This window comes from Salvia hispanica, chromosome 5 (assembly GCF_029641045.1).
Source record: "Salvia hispanica isolate PSC_SH4W2 chromosome 5, Shi_PSC_v1, whole genome shotgun sequence".
NCBI classification, from domain to species: Eukaryota; Viridiplantae; Streptophyta; class Magnoliopsida; order Lamiales; family Lamiaceae; genus Salvia; species Salvia hispanica.
Genome location: NC_142696.1, coordinates 8,369,017 through 8,386,720, shown reverse-complemented (window position 1 = coordinate 8,386,720; position 17,704 = coordinate 8,369,017). Strand labels below are relative to the sequence as shown.

The following is a 17,704-nucleotide window of genomic DNA, read 5'->3' as shown; positions in this document are numbered from 1 at the left end:
TAATAATTTCATATTGATAAAATCATTAATGATAAATTGTTGTGGGGTAATTTGTCATTTGAATAAAATATTATGTATGACTGAATAAGTATTAAAACTAAGTGAATATGAAATATATTTTTGAGTTTTATGTAAATAATTAGAATAAAATTACTATTTGATATGACATTTATTGCAAACTGGGTTTGAGTTTGGTGAAAATGGTTGGAGATTGTTTAAGGGCATCTCCAACTATTGACACTTAACTTAAATCCATTTTATTGTAAATGTCACATCAATTATGAATTTTATACTAACCATTTACACTAATCTCAAACTTAATTAATGATAATTTGTCATTTGATTAAAATATTATGTATGATTGAATAAGTATTAAAACTAAGTAAATCTAAAATATACTTTTAAATTTGACGTAAATGATTAAAGTAAAATTACTATTGGATGTGACATTTACTGAAAAGTGGGTTGGAGTTTGGTGAAAATGGTTGGAGATTGTCCAAGAGCATCTCAAACTATTTACACTAAATTTAAACCCATTTTAGTGAAAATGTCACGTCAAATATGAATTTACTATAACCATTTACACTAATCTCAAACTTAAAAAGATATGAATGTTTACAAACAGAACCTTCCCCTCACTTTTCTCTTTGCTGCCTTAGTCCCTATCGGAAGACTCTCAGTGGGAGACGTGGAAAGTATTGGAATCGTGACCAGTAAAAGAAAGATTTTGACTGAGTCATAAATGTGACAATGTAAAGATTTTACTATGTTAATTGATGATCATACCCTCCGTTCCGGCTAAGATAACACATTTCTTTGTCGGCAAGAGATTTTTGGAATTGTTGGTTAAAGTGGTTAATTGGAGAGAGAAATGGTATGTGGAAGTATTAAATGGAGAGAAAAAGAAGTTTATAATTTAATTGGAGAAGTGATTAAGTGTATTAATTGGAGAGAGAAATTTACCAAAAATAAAAATGAGTCATCTTAGTAGAGAAAAACTTAAAAGAAAATGTTTTGTCATCTTAGTCGGGACGAATGGAATATATAATTGACAAATGTAGGGCAAGCTATTAATGGATCATTACATGAGGATCCACATTACTATTAAAGTAGGAAATATAATAAAATAATAAAAATTAATTTGTTGTTTTTTTTTCTATAAAAGAAAATGATTTGAGTGGAACAACCCAAAAATAATTACGACCGGACTACGTTAAAACAATGAGAGTATAAAAGTATTATAACATGGAACTGATGTCAGCAGATTCGAGAACGTTAATAGAGCAACACCCAATTCTGTGCCTACTTTTGCACTATTCTGCACCTTTTCGGTGCATGAGTTGAGTAATTTGGTGCCAAGATGCCGTAATATACCTACACGTAGAGATCTATGAACATATTTTATACCCTAAAATAATAAAAGAAATACCTGTAATAATCAAAATTCCCGATCTGAATTAAAAAAGAAAAAATATGTTAAGTTTCACATATGACGTAAATAACTTAATTATGACAAAGTCCAATGTAATGAACAAAGAGTAAAAAAATAAAAATGCAAGTTTCACAACCATGTAATAAAATATAAAACAGGTACTTCAAGTCACTAAATGCCACATTCACTCCTCACACCTCATCTTACAATGCATTCTCATTGCGACTTTGCTCTTAAACGTTGCAGTGCGGTGCTCGTGAAAGGTACCTCTTGCCATTGCGGGAGGGAAAATCGAGGCATGAGCCTAAGAATCAGGTGCCCTGCGAGCATAGCCCAACACCATCACGAAGTCCTTGGCTGATGAGCCGATTGTGGCTTTCACTCTGTCTGTACTAGTTGTTTGAAGCCACAGATCAACCAGATTGTTCAGCGTTAGTGTGGGGATGATGCTCTGCCCCATGCACTTGATCTCAACCTGGAGTTTGATTCGCAGGAAATATCAAATCAACTGATCGGAGATGTAAACTCAATTATTTGCAATCCAAATGCTGTGTGTGTGTGTGTGTGTGAAGCTGCTCATGTTCGAATGTTATGTCAGAGGTATGGTTCAATGATAATGTTTATATGACTCCCACATACCTCAACATCATTTGTAAGATCTAACTTCCTCTTGAGGTACTTTTGAATGAACGAAACTGGTATACTTCCATCCCTGTGAACGAACGCAATGAATTAAAATAAGATTCATTTATTTACTACATAATCCGTCATAGAAACAATTTTGTGAACTATGTATGCAAGTCTTAACTTATGAATTCTTCTTCAGTGATATTTCAGAAGAAACAACAATACTGTAAATAGCCAAGACTAAAAAAATGTAAATTAAAGCCGTAGGAATTTGGCAAGCATCATCAGTCGAACATATCTTAAATTCACTGAAGAAAATTGAAGTCCTGGGTTCCAAATTATTTCAAATAACTATCAAGTGTGGTGCACCAATCAGTCAATCAGCAGTTTGTCCATTATATCAACATTAAATCACCACTGACATACAGGATGGATGCCAAAAGAGGGTTTACAGAAAAGCACGAGGATGAATGGCCAAAGAGGGTGCACAGAAAAAGCACATGAAAGTCCAAAGAGAATGCACAGATAAGCACGAGGACGAAAGGCCGATAAAAGAGGGTGCACAGAAAAGCACGAGAAATTGGATGATTTGGTCATGATAAGGAAATAAAGATGATTTGGTTTTGATAAGGAAATTAAATATAATGCAATTGCCAGGTATTTCATGTATTGTGAGGTAAAGGTAATTTGATTATCCACCACCCTTAATATAAACTACAGGAAAGCATTAAGAAGGAATGTATGTGAGCTCCAAGTTCAACCTTCACTTTTTGCAGTTAGCTAAGTCATCATATGTTGAAGTATTTAATTTTAAATGAAGTTACTGTTTACAAACAGTCAAACACAGTCCAAAACTGTTAATATCCTCCAGCACTTAAAACTGCCATGGTTTTAAACTTTAGATGTAACTACAATATATGATAAATTTAGCAAACTTGGATATAAGCTAATACATGCATCGTGTGCATATAGTCATCTACACATTCATAGAAATATCACTCATAACATCAAGTTACCCCATTACCCCATTACCAAGTTGGGTCCAAAATAAAATGCTGGAATCAAGTTACCCCATTACCATCTCCAGATAGTAAGAACCTTTCATGCATTAGAGAGAGTGAGAAGAGGTTAAGTTAATTGTAGAAACCAAATTAATTAGAGAAAATTTTGTGAATATAAGGACCACTTGCAATCTGCAGAAGACACCAATTGTAATTATCTAAGTAGATCAAAAGCACAAAATGAAGGCAAATTCTCAAAAAAATCATCAACGAAAACCTACAGTTCAGTTAAACAAATTCTTCACATCTAGGCTTGAGAAAAAAGATTAAAACACTTAAAAAACCTGCATTGCTGTTGATATTTGTTAAGATTGTTTCAGATAGGCTACAAATGGTTTCAAAGCATATTCAAGAGATAAAGGTCAACTTTTGCAGTAAAACAACCAATATACATGCACAATTTCGCTAGTTTCCTATATATTTAACCAGGATAATCAAAACTAGATTGACAGACACTTAACACTAACCAGATATACATGTCAAGATATTTGCAATGCCTTCAAATTTGTAAAAGAAAGAAATATCATAATTAATTAATCAGAACAATTAAAACAAAGCTAATAACTAGGCACTATACTATCAGTATATGATGCCATAAGAATAAAAGTTGAGCCTCTTATTGGTTATGCCAAAGCAGAAACATTACATTCAACAGCCAGAACAGCAAAACATAGTAAGAACTTACTTTATTCTCAAGTAACTTGCTGAAATCTGAGGCAAGGGCAATGCATCTCCATCTCTGAAAAGTTATTTTATACGTCAGATTCATCAATAAGTTTTCTCAAGATTAAATCCTAATTAATCCGCATAAGCCACTTACAGTTCGTTAGAGGCAACTAAAGAAAACCAAATAGGACAGTTTCTTCTTCTGTCAATTTTAGCACTGGCAGCATCAAGCAGAACCTGAGGCGGAACCCTGAAGTTCCCAAAATTTTTTGTTTTCTGCCAGATTTTGCTTAGCTTTTTAGGCCTCTCAATTTCCGGAGGGGTATGCTCTATACAATTCTTCTCTTCTTTAAGTTTGGATTTCTTCATCTGTTCCTTTATTTTGTTTTTTCTGAGAAGACCCACCTTTTCATAAGGATTATGCTCTTCAGATTTGACATGAGAATCTTGTGTGTTGAACTTAGAGGATTTGCTCCGGTTTGCTGCTTCGACCAAACAAGTTAAAGGCTTCCACAAATCACCTTTTTCTTCCCATTGCTTAGAACCATTCTCACCTTCTTTATCAGGACTGTGATGAGATGGCTCACATGCAGAGGAGTTCTGCAACAATAGCACAGTAAGCTTAAAAATTGGTGCACGGAACGTACAAAGGAGCCCATGCCTAAGGTTTCACAATCTTCTATACTACTCATACCTTTCTATTATTGTGAGTAGATTTTTTCAGCATCTCTTGTGAGCTAGAGCTTTCTGGTTGGTCCTCAACAGTATTTAAAACGGGCCTTTCTATGGTAAAGCTGGATCCCCTTGATGCTTTTCTAGTAACAGATTTTGATCTTCTACCAGTCATGCCGACCTGTGTTGACACTCTTGGGGTACTGACCACCAACGATGAAAGAGATCTTTCCTTCCGCTTAGCAGGCAATGCAACAGGAGTCACTACCTCAGGGGCCTTAAGTTTTATCCTCTTATCTGGAAATATTTTTGCCCGCACATCTTGCAAATTATGATCCGGTCTAATCAGGAATGACATCAAATATTAGTGAAATCATGAGAAGACCATTCTAAATTTACCTCCGAATCCAGAAACCTCCATGAATTACTAGCTAGGAACACATAACACCAATATAAGAGGGTAAAACGTGATTTGACAGAGCTTTCAGAGTTGACATGCTTTTCTATGTCCAACAAAGGGATTTAAAGACAGCATAAAAGCATGTTTAACAGGTTCTGTACTTGTGCAACTTGTTCGTAGCTAAGTTGGAAAACAGAAGTCATGATATCAACAAAATCATAAAAATATAGTAGAACTGACCTCAACTTCTCCAACGGTACACATCCCAAGTCGATATTGCATATTGGACAACACTCCATTTCCTCGTCTGAAAGCTTCTTGTATATGCACTTCCTGCAAACTATACAGCATCGTAGAAATAAAATATTAAGTAATGCATAAATGAAGATGTATAAGCACAGACAGCAAATTATCAGAAATTTTGGGGAGAAGAAAAGCAATGCATCATTGATTTGATGAAACATGCACATTTAGCATAAAAAGAGGCAATATTATTTGCATAAAACATAACATATTCATATTTCCTGACCAATCATACGATTGGCCAAATGTTGTGGGACATGTAGCAAACTTAAATGGTTATTTTCAGATTCTAATATGTCGTTTAAAGGTTATTGGTTATAATTAAAGTCCTAAACAACATTACAACAATGAACTGCAGAGGCACGTACTGTTAATTGACCCATTCATGTTAATTGTTACAGAAAATCATTCAACTGTACACCAAAAATTCTCGAACCAAATCTCCTATAATTCAATTCAACAGCACTGACATTGTATATATCACAACAAATTATACAAAAGACAAATTCCAACAAACACAAGCTCTAAAACCAGAAACGCATCTAAATACACAGATCAATCCGCATCGATTGAAAAAGGGCAGAATCGGAAGTCAGAAATCAAAATCGAAATCAAAATCAAAATCGAAATCGAAATCGAAATCAAAATTCCAACAAGCAGCCACGATTGATTAACGACTAAATCGGAAATCGAAGAGAATCGAATGAGAAAAAGGAAGAGAAGAGAAGCTCACAAGTGTGGAGACATTCGATAATTGTGGTGGCGTCGCGGAAGAGCTTGTGGCAGAGAGGGCATGTCATGCATGGGGCCAGCGCCTCCCTCCTCACCTCAACGACCTGGTGCGACATCGTATTGTCCAATTCACTTAATTTCACGGAGCAACTCCAACCAACGCTACCTTATGCAGTGCATGCTGATGCTATTCCGCTGCGCATACGAGGCCGGATTCACGTCCGTTTCCTTTCTCTCCCTCTCTCTCTCTCTACTGCGACTGCATTAAATCCATTACCAAAAACCACACAATTATCTTATCAACTGAAAACATGAGACAATGGAGTGTGAGTGAGGCAAGGAATAGGAATAACGCGGAGATTTGAGATGAATTGTTGTTTTGCTAACAAAAACCTGCGAATCGAAGACTGATTGGGTGATTTGGGGGAAACGGGAACGTGGTGTCAAGGCTGAAGGGGTGTTGTGAATGATCTGTAGGTGTGCGGAGTCGAAATCGAAAAGGGGTTGGTGATGCAATCAGCATGAACAAAATAAAGACTTTTTATGGCACTACTTCAACCCAAATTTAAAATTTCATTATGTTATAAAAGGTTAGTGAGAGGATAATTATGGTACATGAAGTCGCAAAGAGCACCCACAACAGATACCCTCTCGCTATGTGTCTATGCCACGACTCTCTTACCACGTCACACTTCTCTACTTTTTATCTCTCTTATGTGTATACGCCATGAATCTTTGTCACGTCACAGTTCTCTACTTTTTTTTGCGTCAGATTACAAGTCTTACAATGGACGTGCTCTACATTAATTTATATTCCCCCCGTCTCAACTAAACTGTGACATTAATTTATACTCCCTCCGTCAGATTACAAGTCTTACAATAAGAGTGACAAATCATGCAGATTTAGTCGTTATCGGATCAACCTGCTAACAACTCAACCAAATAAGGCCTAATTCGAACCCAACCTGCTAAGAAAACTGGCAATCCGAACACGAACATGACCTGTTATCCTCTCCGAACACGATCTGAACTTGTTATGAATCCATTAATGACACGATATAATATGGGTTGACACAACACGATAACGACCCGAACCCTATATTACATGATTAAAACCTAATATTGCATTATTAAATCTAATTTTTAAACTTGATTTACATGAAAAAAAATCCATTTTCCATGATTTAAACCTTATTTACAAGAAATTAAATAACTGAAGTAAAATAATCCCTTAGTCCCATAGAAATAGACCATTTGGTATAGGCATGAGTTTTAATGCATAACTAGTATCACACCCGTGCGATGCACGATCCATTTTTCTTCATACTTACTTATTTCATTATGTAAAATAATTTTATGAAATGGAAAAAAATATCATATGAAACCTAAAATCATAATGTTTAAAATAAACGTATTATTATAAAAATATAAATGAAACAACTTTCGAAATTATAAATAGACTAATATTGATCAGATAATTTAGCAAAAAAGAAAATACGTGCATATTTTTTTTTAATATCTTGATAAATTAAAACAAAGTATTTATATTTATATTTATTTTAAAAATTAAAATTTAAGGTCATTAAATATAATAAAATTTGCTTATTAATATATATTAAACATATAATTTATTATTCACCATTCAATAAAATTACACAATTTTTGTAAATTAAAATAAATTAATTTACATTTTATTCATATATAGAATTGGAATCAACATGAAAATCGTAATTCCATTTTCATTTCATTATCACTTACTTTGTCATTTCATAGTAATCATTTGTCACACTTTATTTAGAGGTGTCAATGTGTATCTCAAAAGAAAAAGAAATGAAATAAAAGTAATCAATCTTTTCAATTATATTTATAATTTTTATTTGCACAATAGCGTTATCACAATTGTCACACATTTATTTAGACTTTAATCGCAATTACTTTAATACTTCGTCAATTAATCTGGATCTTATTGCCACTTTAGCATTTTGAGGTAATTTCCGCTTAACTAATTTTGAATTCTTTATTGTTGCTCTCATAATTTCAACAGCCACCCTATTTTAGGGCGTATCATTATTTTCCCATTTAAATTCTCCGTTTGGCTATTTGACTTGCAACATAATTAATCTTATTAAGCAATTAATAAGATTTCTGTTACAATATCTTATTAATTATTATTTGAAATGTTAAAAATTCAAAATATATTTATGCATGGGACATAGTACTTAAATTGCTCATAGTCTCATCAATTCCATAAAATAAGTATGAATCTGCATTCCTTAATTGTCAATCAATCAATATTTCACCCATTTAATTAGTCTTATTCAAATAATGAAATCTCAAATTTCAAAACTAAATAGAAGTATAGAACCTCCTCATTCTCGGAATCCTTGCAACATAATCAATCTTATTAAGCAATTAATAAGATTTCTATTACGATATCTTATTAATTATTTTTTGGAATGATAAAAATTCAAAATATATTTATGCATGGGACATAGTACTTAAATTGCTCATAATCCCATCAAATCCATAAATTAAGAATGAATATGCATCCCTTAATTGTCAATCAATCAATATTTCACCCATTTAATTAGTCTTATTTCAAAAAAATGAAATCTCAAATTTCAAAACTAAATAGAACATCCTCATTCTCGGAATCTCTTCTTTGCCTCAAAGCCCTCTCTCCACCGCTAATCCAACCTGCCGCCCTCTCTCTTTCTCTTTCCCCGCTTCTAGGCAACTCCCTCCACATGACTTCTGGGCTACTTCTCCGCACGGCTTCTATGTTTGTAGTTGTACCACCACCACCGATATTACGTTCTTTAGACAAGTCTTCCCATAGGGAGCTATGCTTAGTTGCGCCATTTTTTTTTATCAATTCCTTGTTTCTACATGTTTGAGAATCTTCCTCGTTTCTGCACATTATGGAGTGGATGGTAGTGACGGAGTTGAGCCTCATGCGGTTTTGCTGCTCTGTACACCTCTAATGATTTGTTGAGTAAGTTTTTGAGCTTATATTTATAGAGGTTAGTTCATGTAGTAACCATCCGTCATTATGGATTTATAACGGCAGCTGCCACTATTTTTGTAATTATGTTATAATAAAGTCAAAAATAAATTTTGCAACAATAGAAAGAATTCGTTTAAATGCTAGTTTAAATGCTAAATGCCTGCTTTTGGCGTTCGATTTGTATCAGTAGTAATTGCCATATTATTTAGTGTAATTAGTCAGTTTCCACAATTTTTATTTTGTAGCAGTCATATTTTTTTAATGATGACCTAAAGTAAACAATTTTAATTATTGTATAGCCGTTACATTTTAATGGCTGCCTGAATTAAATAATTTTAATTAGTTTATAACTGTTGAAAAATGTTGATTGGCCATATAATCTTTCAAAATATTCACGTAAACTTATATGTTACGTGTCATGAGAATGTGTAGAGGTTTGTTGGTAGTTAATATATATAATTATTTATGGAAGATTTATTACATTCTTGCCCAATACTTATAACTATCTAAATGCATACCCGAAACTTATGAAAATTCAAAAGCGCGTCAAAACTCGCCTTTTATATTAGTATAGATTGATAAAGTAAGAGAGAAGGAGAAAAAGCAATTGAAATTGTGTAGTAAATAGTGGGACCCATAAATAATAAAATAAAAGAGAAGGAGAAGGTTGCATAAATGGATATGGATTATTTGTATGAGACGGACGAAGGAAATATGGCTTATTTCTATGGGACGGAGGGAATATTATTTAAAAAATAATAAAATAATAATAATATTTTTTAATGGTTATCCGCATCCAACCTGAACCCAACCCGAAATTATCTTGTTCTTAATGAGAACCCCATAAGGATACGAACCCAATAAAGCTTGACCAAAATCAATTATTTCCGTGTGAATTCATGTTGGATTATCATATTGGATAAAAAATAGGAGATGCAAGAGAGATTAAATGTTTTAATTTTTTTAAAAAAATATAACTCATCAACTTTATCGAAGGTAATACTATTCCTTCAAAATACAAATGATAATAATAATATCATTATTATTATATTTAATATTTTATTAACTTATATACGTACTATGGTTAATAAGAAGAGAACTAATCATTATAAATTAAAAAAGCGTCTTCCAATCATAGTAAGAAAAATAAATAAATACTCCTGTGGTCTCATTCTAAGTGATATAATGCATTTTTCTTTTAGAGATATCTCATTTCAAATGACACATTTCTTTTCTTAACTTACAAAACAATGTTGCATAGAATCTCGTATCAAATAAAAAAAATTTCCACTTAATATATGAAAAAGGGAGTATGATATTATTGTGATAAAGTTGTGATCAATCAAGAATCCTAAGGTAAAATAAGAGTCATGTGCTTTCCTCATCCATAAGATATTAAGATCCAATGCTCACCCATATATACGTCACATGTCTTACATCTTATTTTTCATAATAGAGAGAAAAAAGTAGTGGAATTAATTAAAAATGGATTGAAAAGAAAACGGGTTGAGTGGAATGGATCCCACAATCTACTAACACTAATTCAACTACATTTTGAATAAAGTAGTAGAATTAATCACTCCTCTTTTCCATTTCTTCATAATTATGCCTCTTTCCCACCGAAACCCCCCACCCCAACCTGTCGCGGATCTCCCCCACATTGGGCATCACCCCTCGTCGTCCTCTTCCCACCACGACATAGGGGGCTCCCACCGTGTCGTAGCTCCCCCTCCTTGCATTCGATGTGGATGCTATAAGACAATTAGGTATTTGCCCTTAGAACAAAACTTAAATATTGTAATTCACCCTCAATAAGACAATTAGGTATTTGCCCTTAAAATCACGAACTATGTTCTAATTCTAGTTATTCCTATAAATTTTTAAAGTCGTATAAAATATCACAAATTTTATATTTCATGTGTTACTTCCAATTAATAAACTTTATATTTTGCGTGTTACTTTCAATCAAGTTTTGTATCTCGATTCATGATTAGTTCGCAACCAATTCTATATCAATTATGAGTTCGTTGAGAATGTACAAAACAACAGGTGAAAACAAGCCAAAAAAAAAGTCATATTTTCACTCAAGACAAAGTGGACAAATGAAAGAAGTCAAAATGTAAATAGTAATCGGTCTACCAATATGATCTCCAAATCTCACACGCCTTAATCGGAGCCCAGCAAAGGACGTTTTGGTCGTCTAATGAAGACTGCGCGGAGTAGCGGCAAACCAGTGGTCCGCTGGTTCAGATAAAGCAGGCAGAATGTTCCCCACAACCTGTTGACGTATCCCAACTGCCCCATTCGTGATTTTTGGCTTGTTTTTTTAGCACAACTCGTCTTACACGTCACAGAATTAAAACCCTAAGGAGGGTCATCCTTCAAAACGAACTCTAAGCCCCCAAGCACCAAAAATTCACCGCGAAGAGGAGGAAGAAGAAGAAGAAGAAAAAGAAGATGGACTTCACAATCAAGATTCTATTACCAGAGGTGTTTTCTACCTAGTCTTTTCCATATTTCCTCCTTGTACTTTTATATTTGTTTGATTGACAACTTTATGAATGCTTTTACACTTAGCTATAATATTCAAAAGATAAATAACTTAGTTCGAAATAAGGTGATTAACATCTAGATCAATCACATTCGAGAGAAGTGACATCTTGGATGATAGCTTGGATCATAGGAGCTTTTAGGGGTCTTACACTCATTCATAAGAGGAAAGTTGGAGAATAGCTTGTAGATTGATCAGCCACCCAATCGGCACAGAGTCATTGTATCCATAAGATTCTACGTTCTTTTGATAGTATTTTCATTCTTTTATTGTTTCGGTTTTAGTTCTTTTTCTCATTTCATCGACATAGAACTCGTCTCTCTTTGTTTGTCTAGATTGAACGATTTAGTCGCGGTATTTAGGTCATGGCACTATTCTTTGTTCGTCTCTTCACTTGTTATTTACTGTAGTAACCTCGTCCACTTGCGGGTATAGCTCGTGACTAAAATTAGGTGAGTCATCCATGGCGAATCAACCACTATTTCCGACCAGTGTAGGTGGTTTTTTTATCCTACTTGGTAGTACAATTAAATTTAGGTGGTTTTTTTATCCTACTTGTCATGAATTTAAAAATGGTCTAAAATATCATAAATGTTTCACGGTTGCCAACATAGACAAAATTTTCGGTGAAGATATCTTATTTAGGTCAGATTGAAAAATAATACACGAATTGTAAAGTATCTGCTATTTTATATGACTTTTTCAAGTTAGGAGAAAATATTAGAATTGACCAAAGTTCGTAGTTTTAGATACCAATAACTTTAGATATACAATGTACAGCATTTAAAAATAATGCAATTTTAACATTTTTTTATAAGTATAATGCTTGTTACTAATTTCAATGAATACAATCTATTTTCTAATTTCTTATGTACGGTCTTGGAAATTTTTTGAAGTAATATGTAGAGTGATAACGTGTACTTCATCAAAAAAATAATTAATTTTATTATTCATTAGTCTACTATACCACATTAATTCAGCTTTAAAGTACATAATTATAGGGAAAAAAAATTAATAAAATGTGAATTCTAATATTATATAGTAATTTTATAATATAATACTGTATAATATAAATAAGATTATTTAGTTGCAGTTAGTAATTTAAGAATTAGTTAGCAATATAATACACTCCGCTTTCCACTTTTCATTTGTATATATAATGTTTATAGTTACTCCCTCTGTTCCATTAGAAATGAAACGTTTTCTTTTTTGGTCCGTCCTATAAAAAATGAAACATTTCTAAAAAAGGAAACAATATTCTTTCTACTTTTTCTTCTCTCTTACTTTACTCTCTTCATTAACTCACAAAACAACACTACATAAAATCTTGTGCCGAAAAGCAAACGTTGCATATTTAATGTGACGGAGGGAGTATTGTTTATACTCCCTCCGTCCCGCTTAAGATGACACGTTTTCCTTTTTAGTTTGTCCCAACTAAGATGACACATTTCCTTTTTTGGAAACTTTCTCTCTCAAATTAATACACTTAACCATTTTTTCTCACTCTCATTAAAATATTCATCTTTCTTTATCTCTCTACTTTATACTTACACCCATCTTTTCTCTCTCCAATTAAACACTTTAACCAATAACTCTTAAAACCCCGTGCCGGCTAAGCAATGTGTCATCTTAGCCGGGACGGCGGGAGTACCTTTTTATTTGTATATATAACTATAGTAGAAATTAAAGAGTCAATATAGCTAATCATGTTGCCTATGCGTACCCCACCTCTTTATTTCTCTTGAATCCCACGCGACAATTGCCCAAATCCCATCATTTTGCTTTCAAATTCTTCCATCCCCAAGTAGCAAATACATTTTACCTTTACGCAAAAAAAACCTCAAATCTCATGAATCTAAAAAAATTATCAGATCACCTTTTATATTATATGGACGTTTAACATTAATTCACAAACAAAGCGTCCCAACTCTTTGATGTATAAAGTGGATAACAAGAAGGGATGTCAATGTAGCTTGTAATTTCTGGTTTGGTTCAAATAGCTCGTTAAATTTAGAGGGCTAGAATTGGGAATTTTTAACTTGATAAAATTATAATCCGATTAGCCCGCAATGTGAATAGGGCTAACCTAAAAATTAGATAAGTTGGCCTAAAAACCTGATAAAATTTTCGTTGTTCCGTTTGTTTGACTCTTAACTGACAGTTCATTGATTATTTTTATAATATACTCCTTCCGTCTCATTAAATATGAAATATTTGGGAATCTACACCAGAATTTTATGTAGTGTTGTTTTGTAAGTTAATGAATAGAGAGTAAAATAAGAAAGATGAAAAAGTAGAGATACAGTTATTTCCATTTTAGGAAAAGTTTCATTTTTAATGTGTCAATCCGAAATAGAAAACATTATATTTTTAATGTGACATAGGGAGAGTACTATATAACTAAAAAAATAACCTTCTATTTTATATTCACTCTCCCAACTAAGTTAAGTTGTATTCCTTTTCAGGATGTCTCAACTAAATTGAGACATTTTATATTTGACAAAAAATAAAACATCACATTACTCTTAATCTCTCTTTATTAGTACATCATATATTTAAATCTCTCTTTATTACTCCCTCCATCTACGAATAGGAGTCCCGTTTTTCCATTTTGATCCGTCCGCAAATAGGAGTTCCAGTTTATAATTACTATGATAAAGAGGACCCTCACATTCCACTAACTCAATCCACTTTTTTCCATTCACTTTTCTTAACATTTCTTAAAATATATTCCACACAGAAATGGAACTCCTATTCGCAGATGGAGGGAGTATTATATACTTTTGATCAACAACGACAAAGAATGAACACGGGAAAACACACAATCTTTATTCACATTTTTGATGTATTAAGCAAGTGTACAACAATAAGAATCAGGAACAAGAACAAGATTCAACCAACACAAGATAACAAGTGCAAATTTAGAGGGTCTCCACCATGCCCAATGACGGCCGCTACCACCAGGTCGCGGACGATGACAACCATGCCGGCCAGGACAGCGACCATGGGTCTGATCTCACTCCATAAATCGTCACTGCCAGTTTATATGGATTCACCAGGAGAGCCAGTTCCGCCAGGTCAAAACGGTGGCACACATGGCGCCGACGATGTGGGGAGATGTGAATAGAGAAGGATGCTAGAGAAAGAGTGAACGGTGCGATTTCGTCGCCATTACTGCTGGCTCACGGATTGCAGTGTCCCTGGCTCGGAGAGTGGTCGTCGTTGGAGATTTCAGATGGGGGGAGCTCATATAGAGAGGAAGAAAGGAATGAAATGGAGGTGGGAGAAAGGATGAAATGAGGTGTAAGTGGGGAAACCCAACAATATTATATAATCCCTCCATCCCAGTGACGTAAGACCCTTATTTCACTAACTTTTTCAATCCGTTTTCCTTTACATTTCTTAAAGCTCATGCCGAAAAGAAAATAGACACTTTCTGAGCAAAATGTTCGCAGAATAAATTTTCAATGCGCAGGGATGCTGAAAACTAAACTTTCATATTTGTATGAAGAAATATAACCATTTCAAATTACACAATAAAGATCATGTCAACTAGCCTCAATCACGAAGCATAACAACAAAAATGGAATCTAATTTGCTAAGAAACTTACTAAGCCCGAGTATAGTGATGCAACTTGTATAACAAGACTGTTCCAGCAGCATTTCCCACAGCCATGAAACCTCCGTGAGGGCTAAAATCCATACAGCTCGGATAGTGCACAGCCTTATTAGGAGGCGGCCAGTTTGAGAACACAGTTAAAGACGGGACATGAATCAGCTTCATGCTGTTCTTTTTCATGCGAGAACCGATGGCCAAAATTTGTGCATCCAGATTAAATTTCATGAAATCGACCTTAGTCGTTAAGTTCTCAATAACTTTTATAGGTTTCCTCTTCCCACCTATGAAATCGTCTCTGTTGTAGATGTTCACAATTCCACTGTCTGAACCAGCTGCAAATAAATTTCCAACAGGGGGGACGGACAGAGCTGTGCCTGTCAGACAACCTTCATCCACGCCCTTGTGGAAGCACGACCTTGTCCTCAGATCCCAGTGATAAATCTGCCCATCACCCCCAGAACTCAACAATTGTTGTCCATCATTAGTGAATGCTATGGATCTAACACTTCCATTCATCTTCAGTGTTCCGAACAGTTCTTTCGTCTTTGATGACACTAACAGAATATACCCTTTGTTTCCAACAAAGGCGATGGTTTTAGAATCAGGGCTAACCTCAAAAGATTCCACACTCTTCTCATCCCTTCCTGCAAAAGGGGCTATCTTATCTACATGAGCTTTGACTAAATCAAATGCATAAGCAAACTTCCGCCTTCCTGATATTATGGCCTGTGATCCATCAGGTAAGAACGCAGCCTTTCGAATAGGACAGTCTTCAAGAAAAATACTCTGTATCATCTCATTTTTCTTCCCATCTACTTGAAAGAACTTCAAAGTTCTATCCAATCCACCGACAAGGAGCAACTGCGCATTCTTGTGGAACTGGACAGAGTTAACGGGACCTTGTGAAGGGTGCTTCATATGAGCATCTGACAGTCTAGAGTATTCAAGAAGCCCAGGCAATAATTTCACACTCCTCTTTAAAACAAGACCTTCATTTGTCCTAAGGATATCATCGGCATATTCTGGATGTTCATAACCACTGGCTACCACCACTCTATTTTCTCTGTCAGAATCGTCATCTTCAGAACTGTACACTGGCTGGGCATTGGGAGGTGCCCAGTCAGTACCTCGGTTCATCTTCATATGCTGAGCTCTCAATCTTGCCTCGTACGCTTCGCCAGAAATCACACTCTCATCTTCTCCTTTCCTCAGCTTCCTCAGTTTGTTAACTTTAGCTATGTTTATACTAGTCTTCTTCTCTTCATCGTCAACCCACACGGGTTTCCTTTCATTGTTCCTCTGTGCATCAGGAGTCTCATCTCCAGACTCGATATCCTCCTCATACACAGACAATGTACTATCTGCTGATCTATCAGTGAAAAACACTGCTGAGCTATTGTCCACCTCCCCTATAGCTTCTTCATCAGCATCATCATTCCCAAACCCAATCGGTGAGTACAAGGAGCTAAAGAGAAAGCTTTCCAGCTTTTTTCTCTGCTTCCCCTCCTCGATTTCCAATTGCTCGTCACCTTCCTCCTTTTGCCCTTTCTTTCTCTTCTTATTCCTCGTGAATCCATGATAATGTTGTCTCCGTCTAAAACTTCTGCTTCACCCCTTTCTTCAACAAGTTTAATCTTGTCTTCCTCCATCAACCTCTTTTTTTTCTTCCCTGCCTCCTTAGGTACAGCATTTTGAGAAATTAAGCTCATTTTCCACAGGCCACAAACTGCTCAAACCAAATTAAAGAGTAAAACTAAGCAATGGCATCAACATACATAAATAAAATCATACAGTAAATGCATAAAAAAGTAACTATGAAGAATATTCTATAGAAAAAGCAATACACCATCTGCTAACCATTAAATTATCACAAAAATATTCTTCGGAAAAAAATAAAATATCACTAGCAGAATCGCCACCAACAAAAAGGCTTAAATTTGAATTACCTCATCCGCCGCGTGAAAATGGAGGAAGGCGGCAATCTAGATTTATTGATCTTCGCTACAGCAACTACGGCGGAGAAGTGAAAAATCGACAACGGTAGTGCTCTAGGGTTTAGGCTGTGGCGGGAGCGGGAGCGGGAGCGGACGCGCTATAGTTCAAAGTTGAAAATCATAAAGTGGCTTCACAAATCTGGGCTTTCCACCGAACCTTCTATAAAACGGGCTTCAAACATTTGGGCTTTTTGATAAAGAAAATTACAGGAGTACTGCCCGTTCGATTTCAAAGATTATATCTCATGATTAAAATATATACGTTTAGTTTGAAAATTATATCTAATGATTTAATATGTATTCTCTTTGTTCCACAAAATATGTCACACTTATTGAATGACACGAAATTTTGTGAGGATTTTTTTGTGTGTTAAATGGAGAGAGAAAATAAAATTTTTATATTCACGTGAGAGAGAACTTTTTCCATAAATGAAAATGTGACTTCTTTTGTGGGACAAGCTAAAAAAAAAAAGTGTGCCATATATTATGAGACAGAGGGAGTATTATATTTGGTTAACTAAATTGCTCTCACAGCTTAATCATAAATGAATAATCACATGCTCATTGTTCATATCAACCTCGTCCAACTAAAATAATTACAATTTTATTCAATATGAATAATTATATAATAATAAGTTAT

General features: G+C 34.5%; 1 protein-coding gene and 1 pseudogene across 3 annotated transcripts; both read right to left on the bottom strand.

The window, feature by feature from the left end:
- Positions 1-1,435: 1,435 nt before the first annotated feature.
- Positions 1,436-6,445, bottom strand: LOC125187731 (E3 ubiquitin protein ligase DRIP2-like). Of its 2 annotated transcripts, none has more exons than XM_048084358.2 (8): positions 6,287-6,445; positions 5,895-6,196; positions 5,099-5,198; positions 4,481-4,799; positions 3,941-4,386; positions 3,806-3,859; positions 2,072-2,144; positions 1,436-1,907 (listed from the first exon to the last, which is right to left on the bottom strand). In XM_048084358.2, the coding sequence occupies exons 2-8, from the start codon at positions 6,007-6,009 to the stop codon at positions 1,737-1,739; spliced, it is 1,278 nt and encodes a 425-aa protein (XP_047940315.2). In that variant the 5' UTR covers positions 6,010-6,196; positions 6,287-6,445; the 3' UTR covers positions 1,436-1,736. The 2 variants fall into 2 exon arrangements, with proteins under 2 accessions (XP_047940315.2, XP_047940314.2); XM_048084357.2 differs by having other exon boundaries at positions 5,895-6,152.
- Positions 6,446-14,255: 7,810 nt separating this feature from the next.
- On the bottom strand, positions 14,256-17,186 carry LOC125187755 (U3 small nucleolar RNA-associated protein 18 homolog pseudogene; annotated as a pseudogene). The gene is made up of 2 exons (XR_016130399.1): positions 17,017-17,186; positions 14,256-16,796 (listed from the first exon to the last, which is right to left on the bottom strand). The product of XR_016130399.1 is annotated as a U3 small nucleolar RNA-associated protein 18 homolog pseudogene (transcript).
- Positions 17,187-17,704: the final 518 nt, after the last annotated feature.

Coding starts and splice junctions, on each gene's coding strand:
- LOC125187731 (XM_048084358.2), bottom strand. CDS start 6,009: ATGTCGCACCAGGTCGTTGAGGTGAGGAGGGAGGCGCTGGCCCCATGC. Junction 4,800..5,098: donor GTACCGTTGGAGAAGTTGAG/GTCAGTTCTACT, acceptor ATTCCTGATTAG/ACCGGATCATAATTTGCAAG. Junction 1,908..2,071: donor ATCTTACAAATGATGTTGAG/GTATGTGGGAGT, acceptor ATCAAACTCCAG/GTTGAGATCAAGTGCATGGG.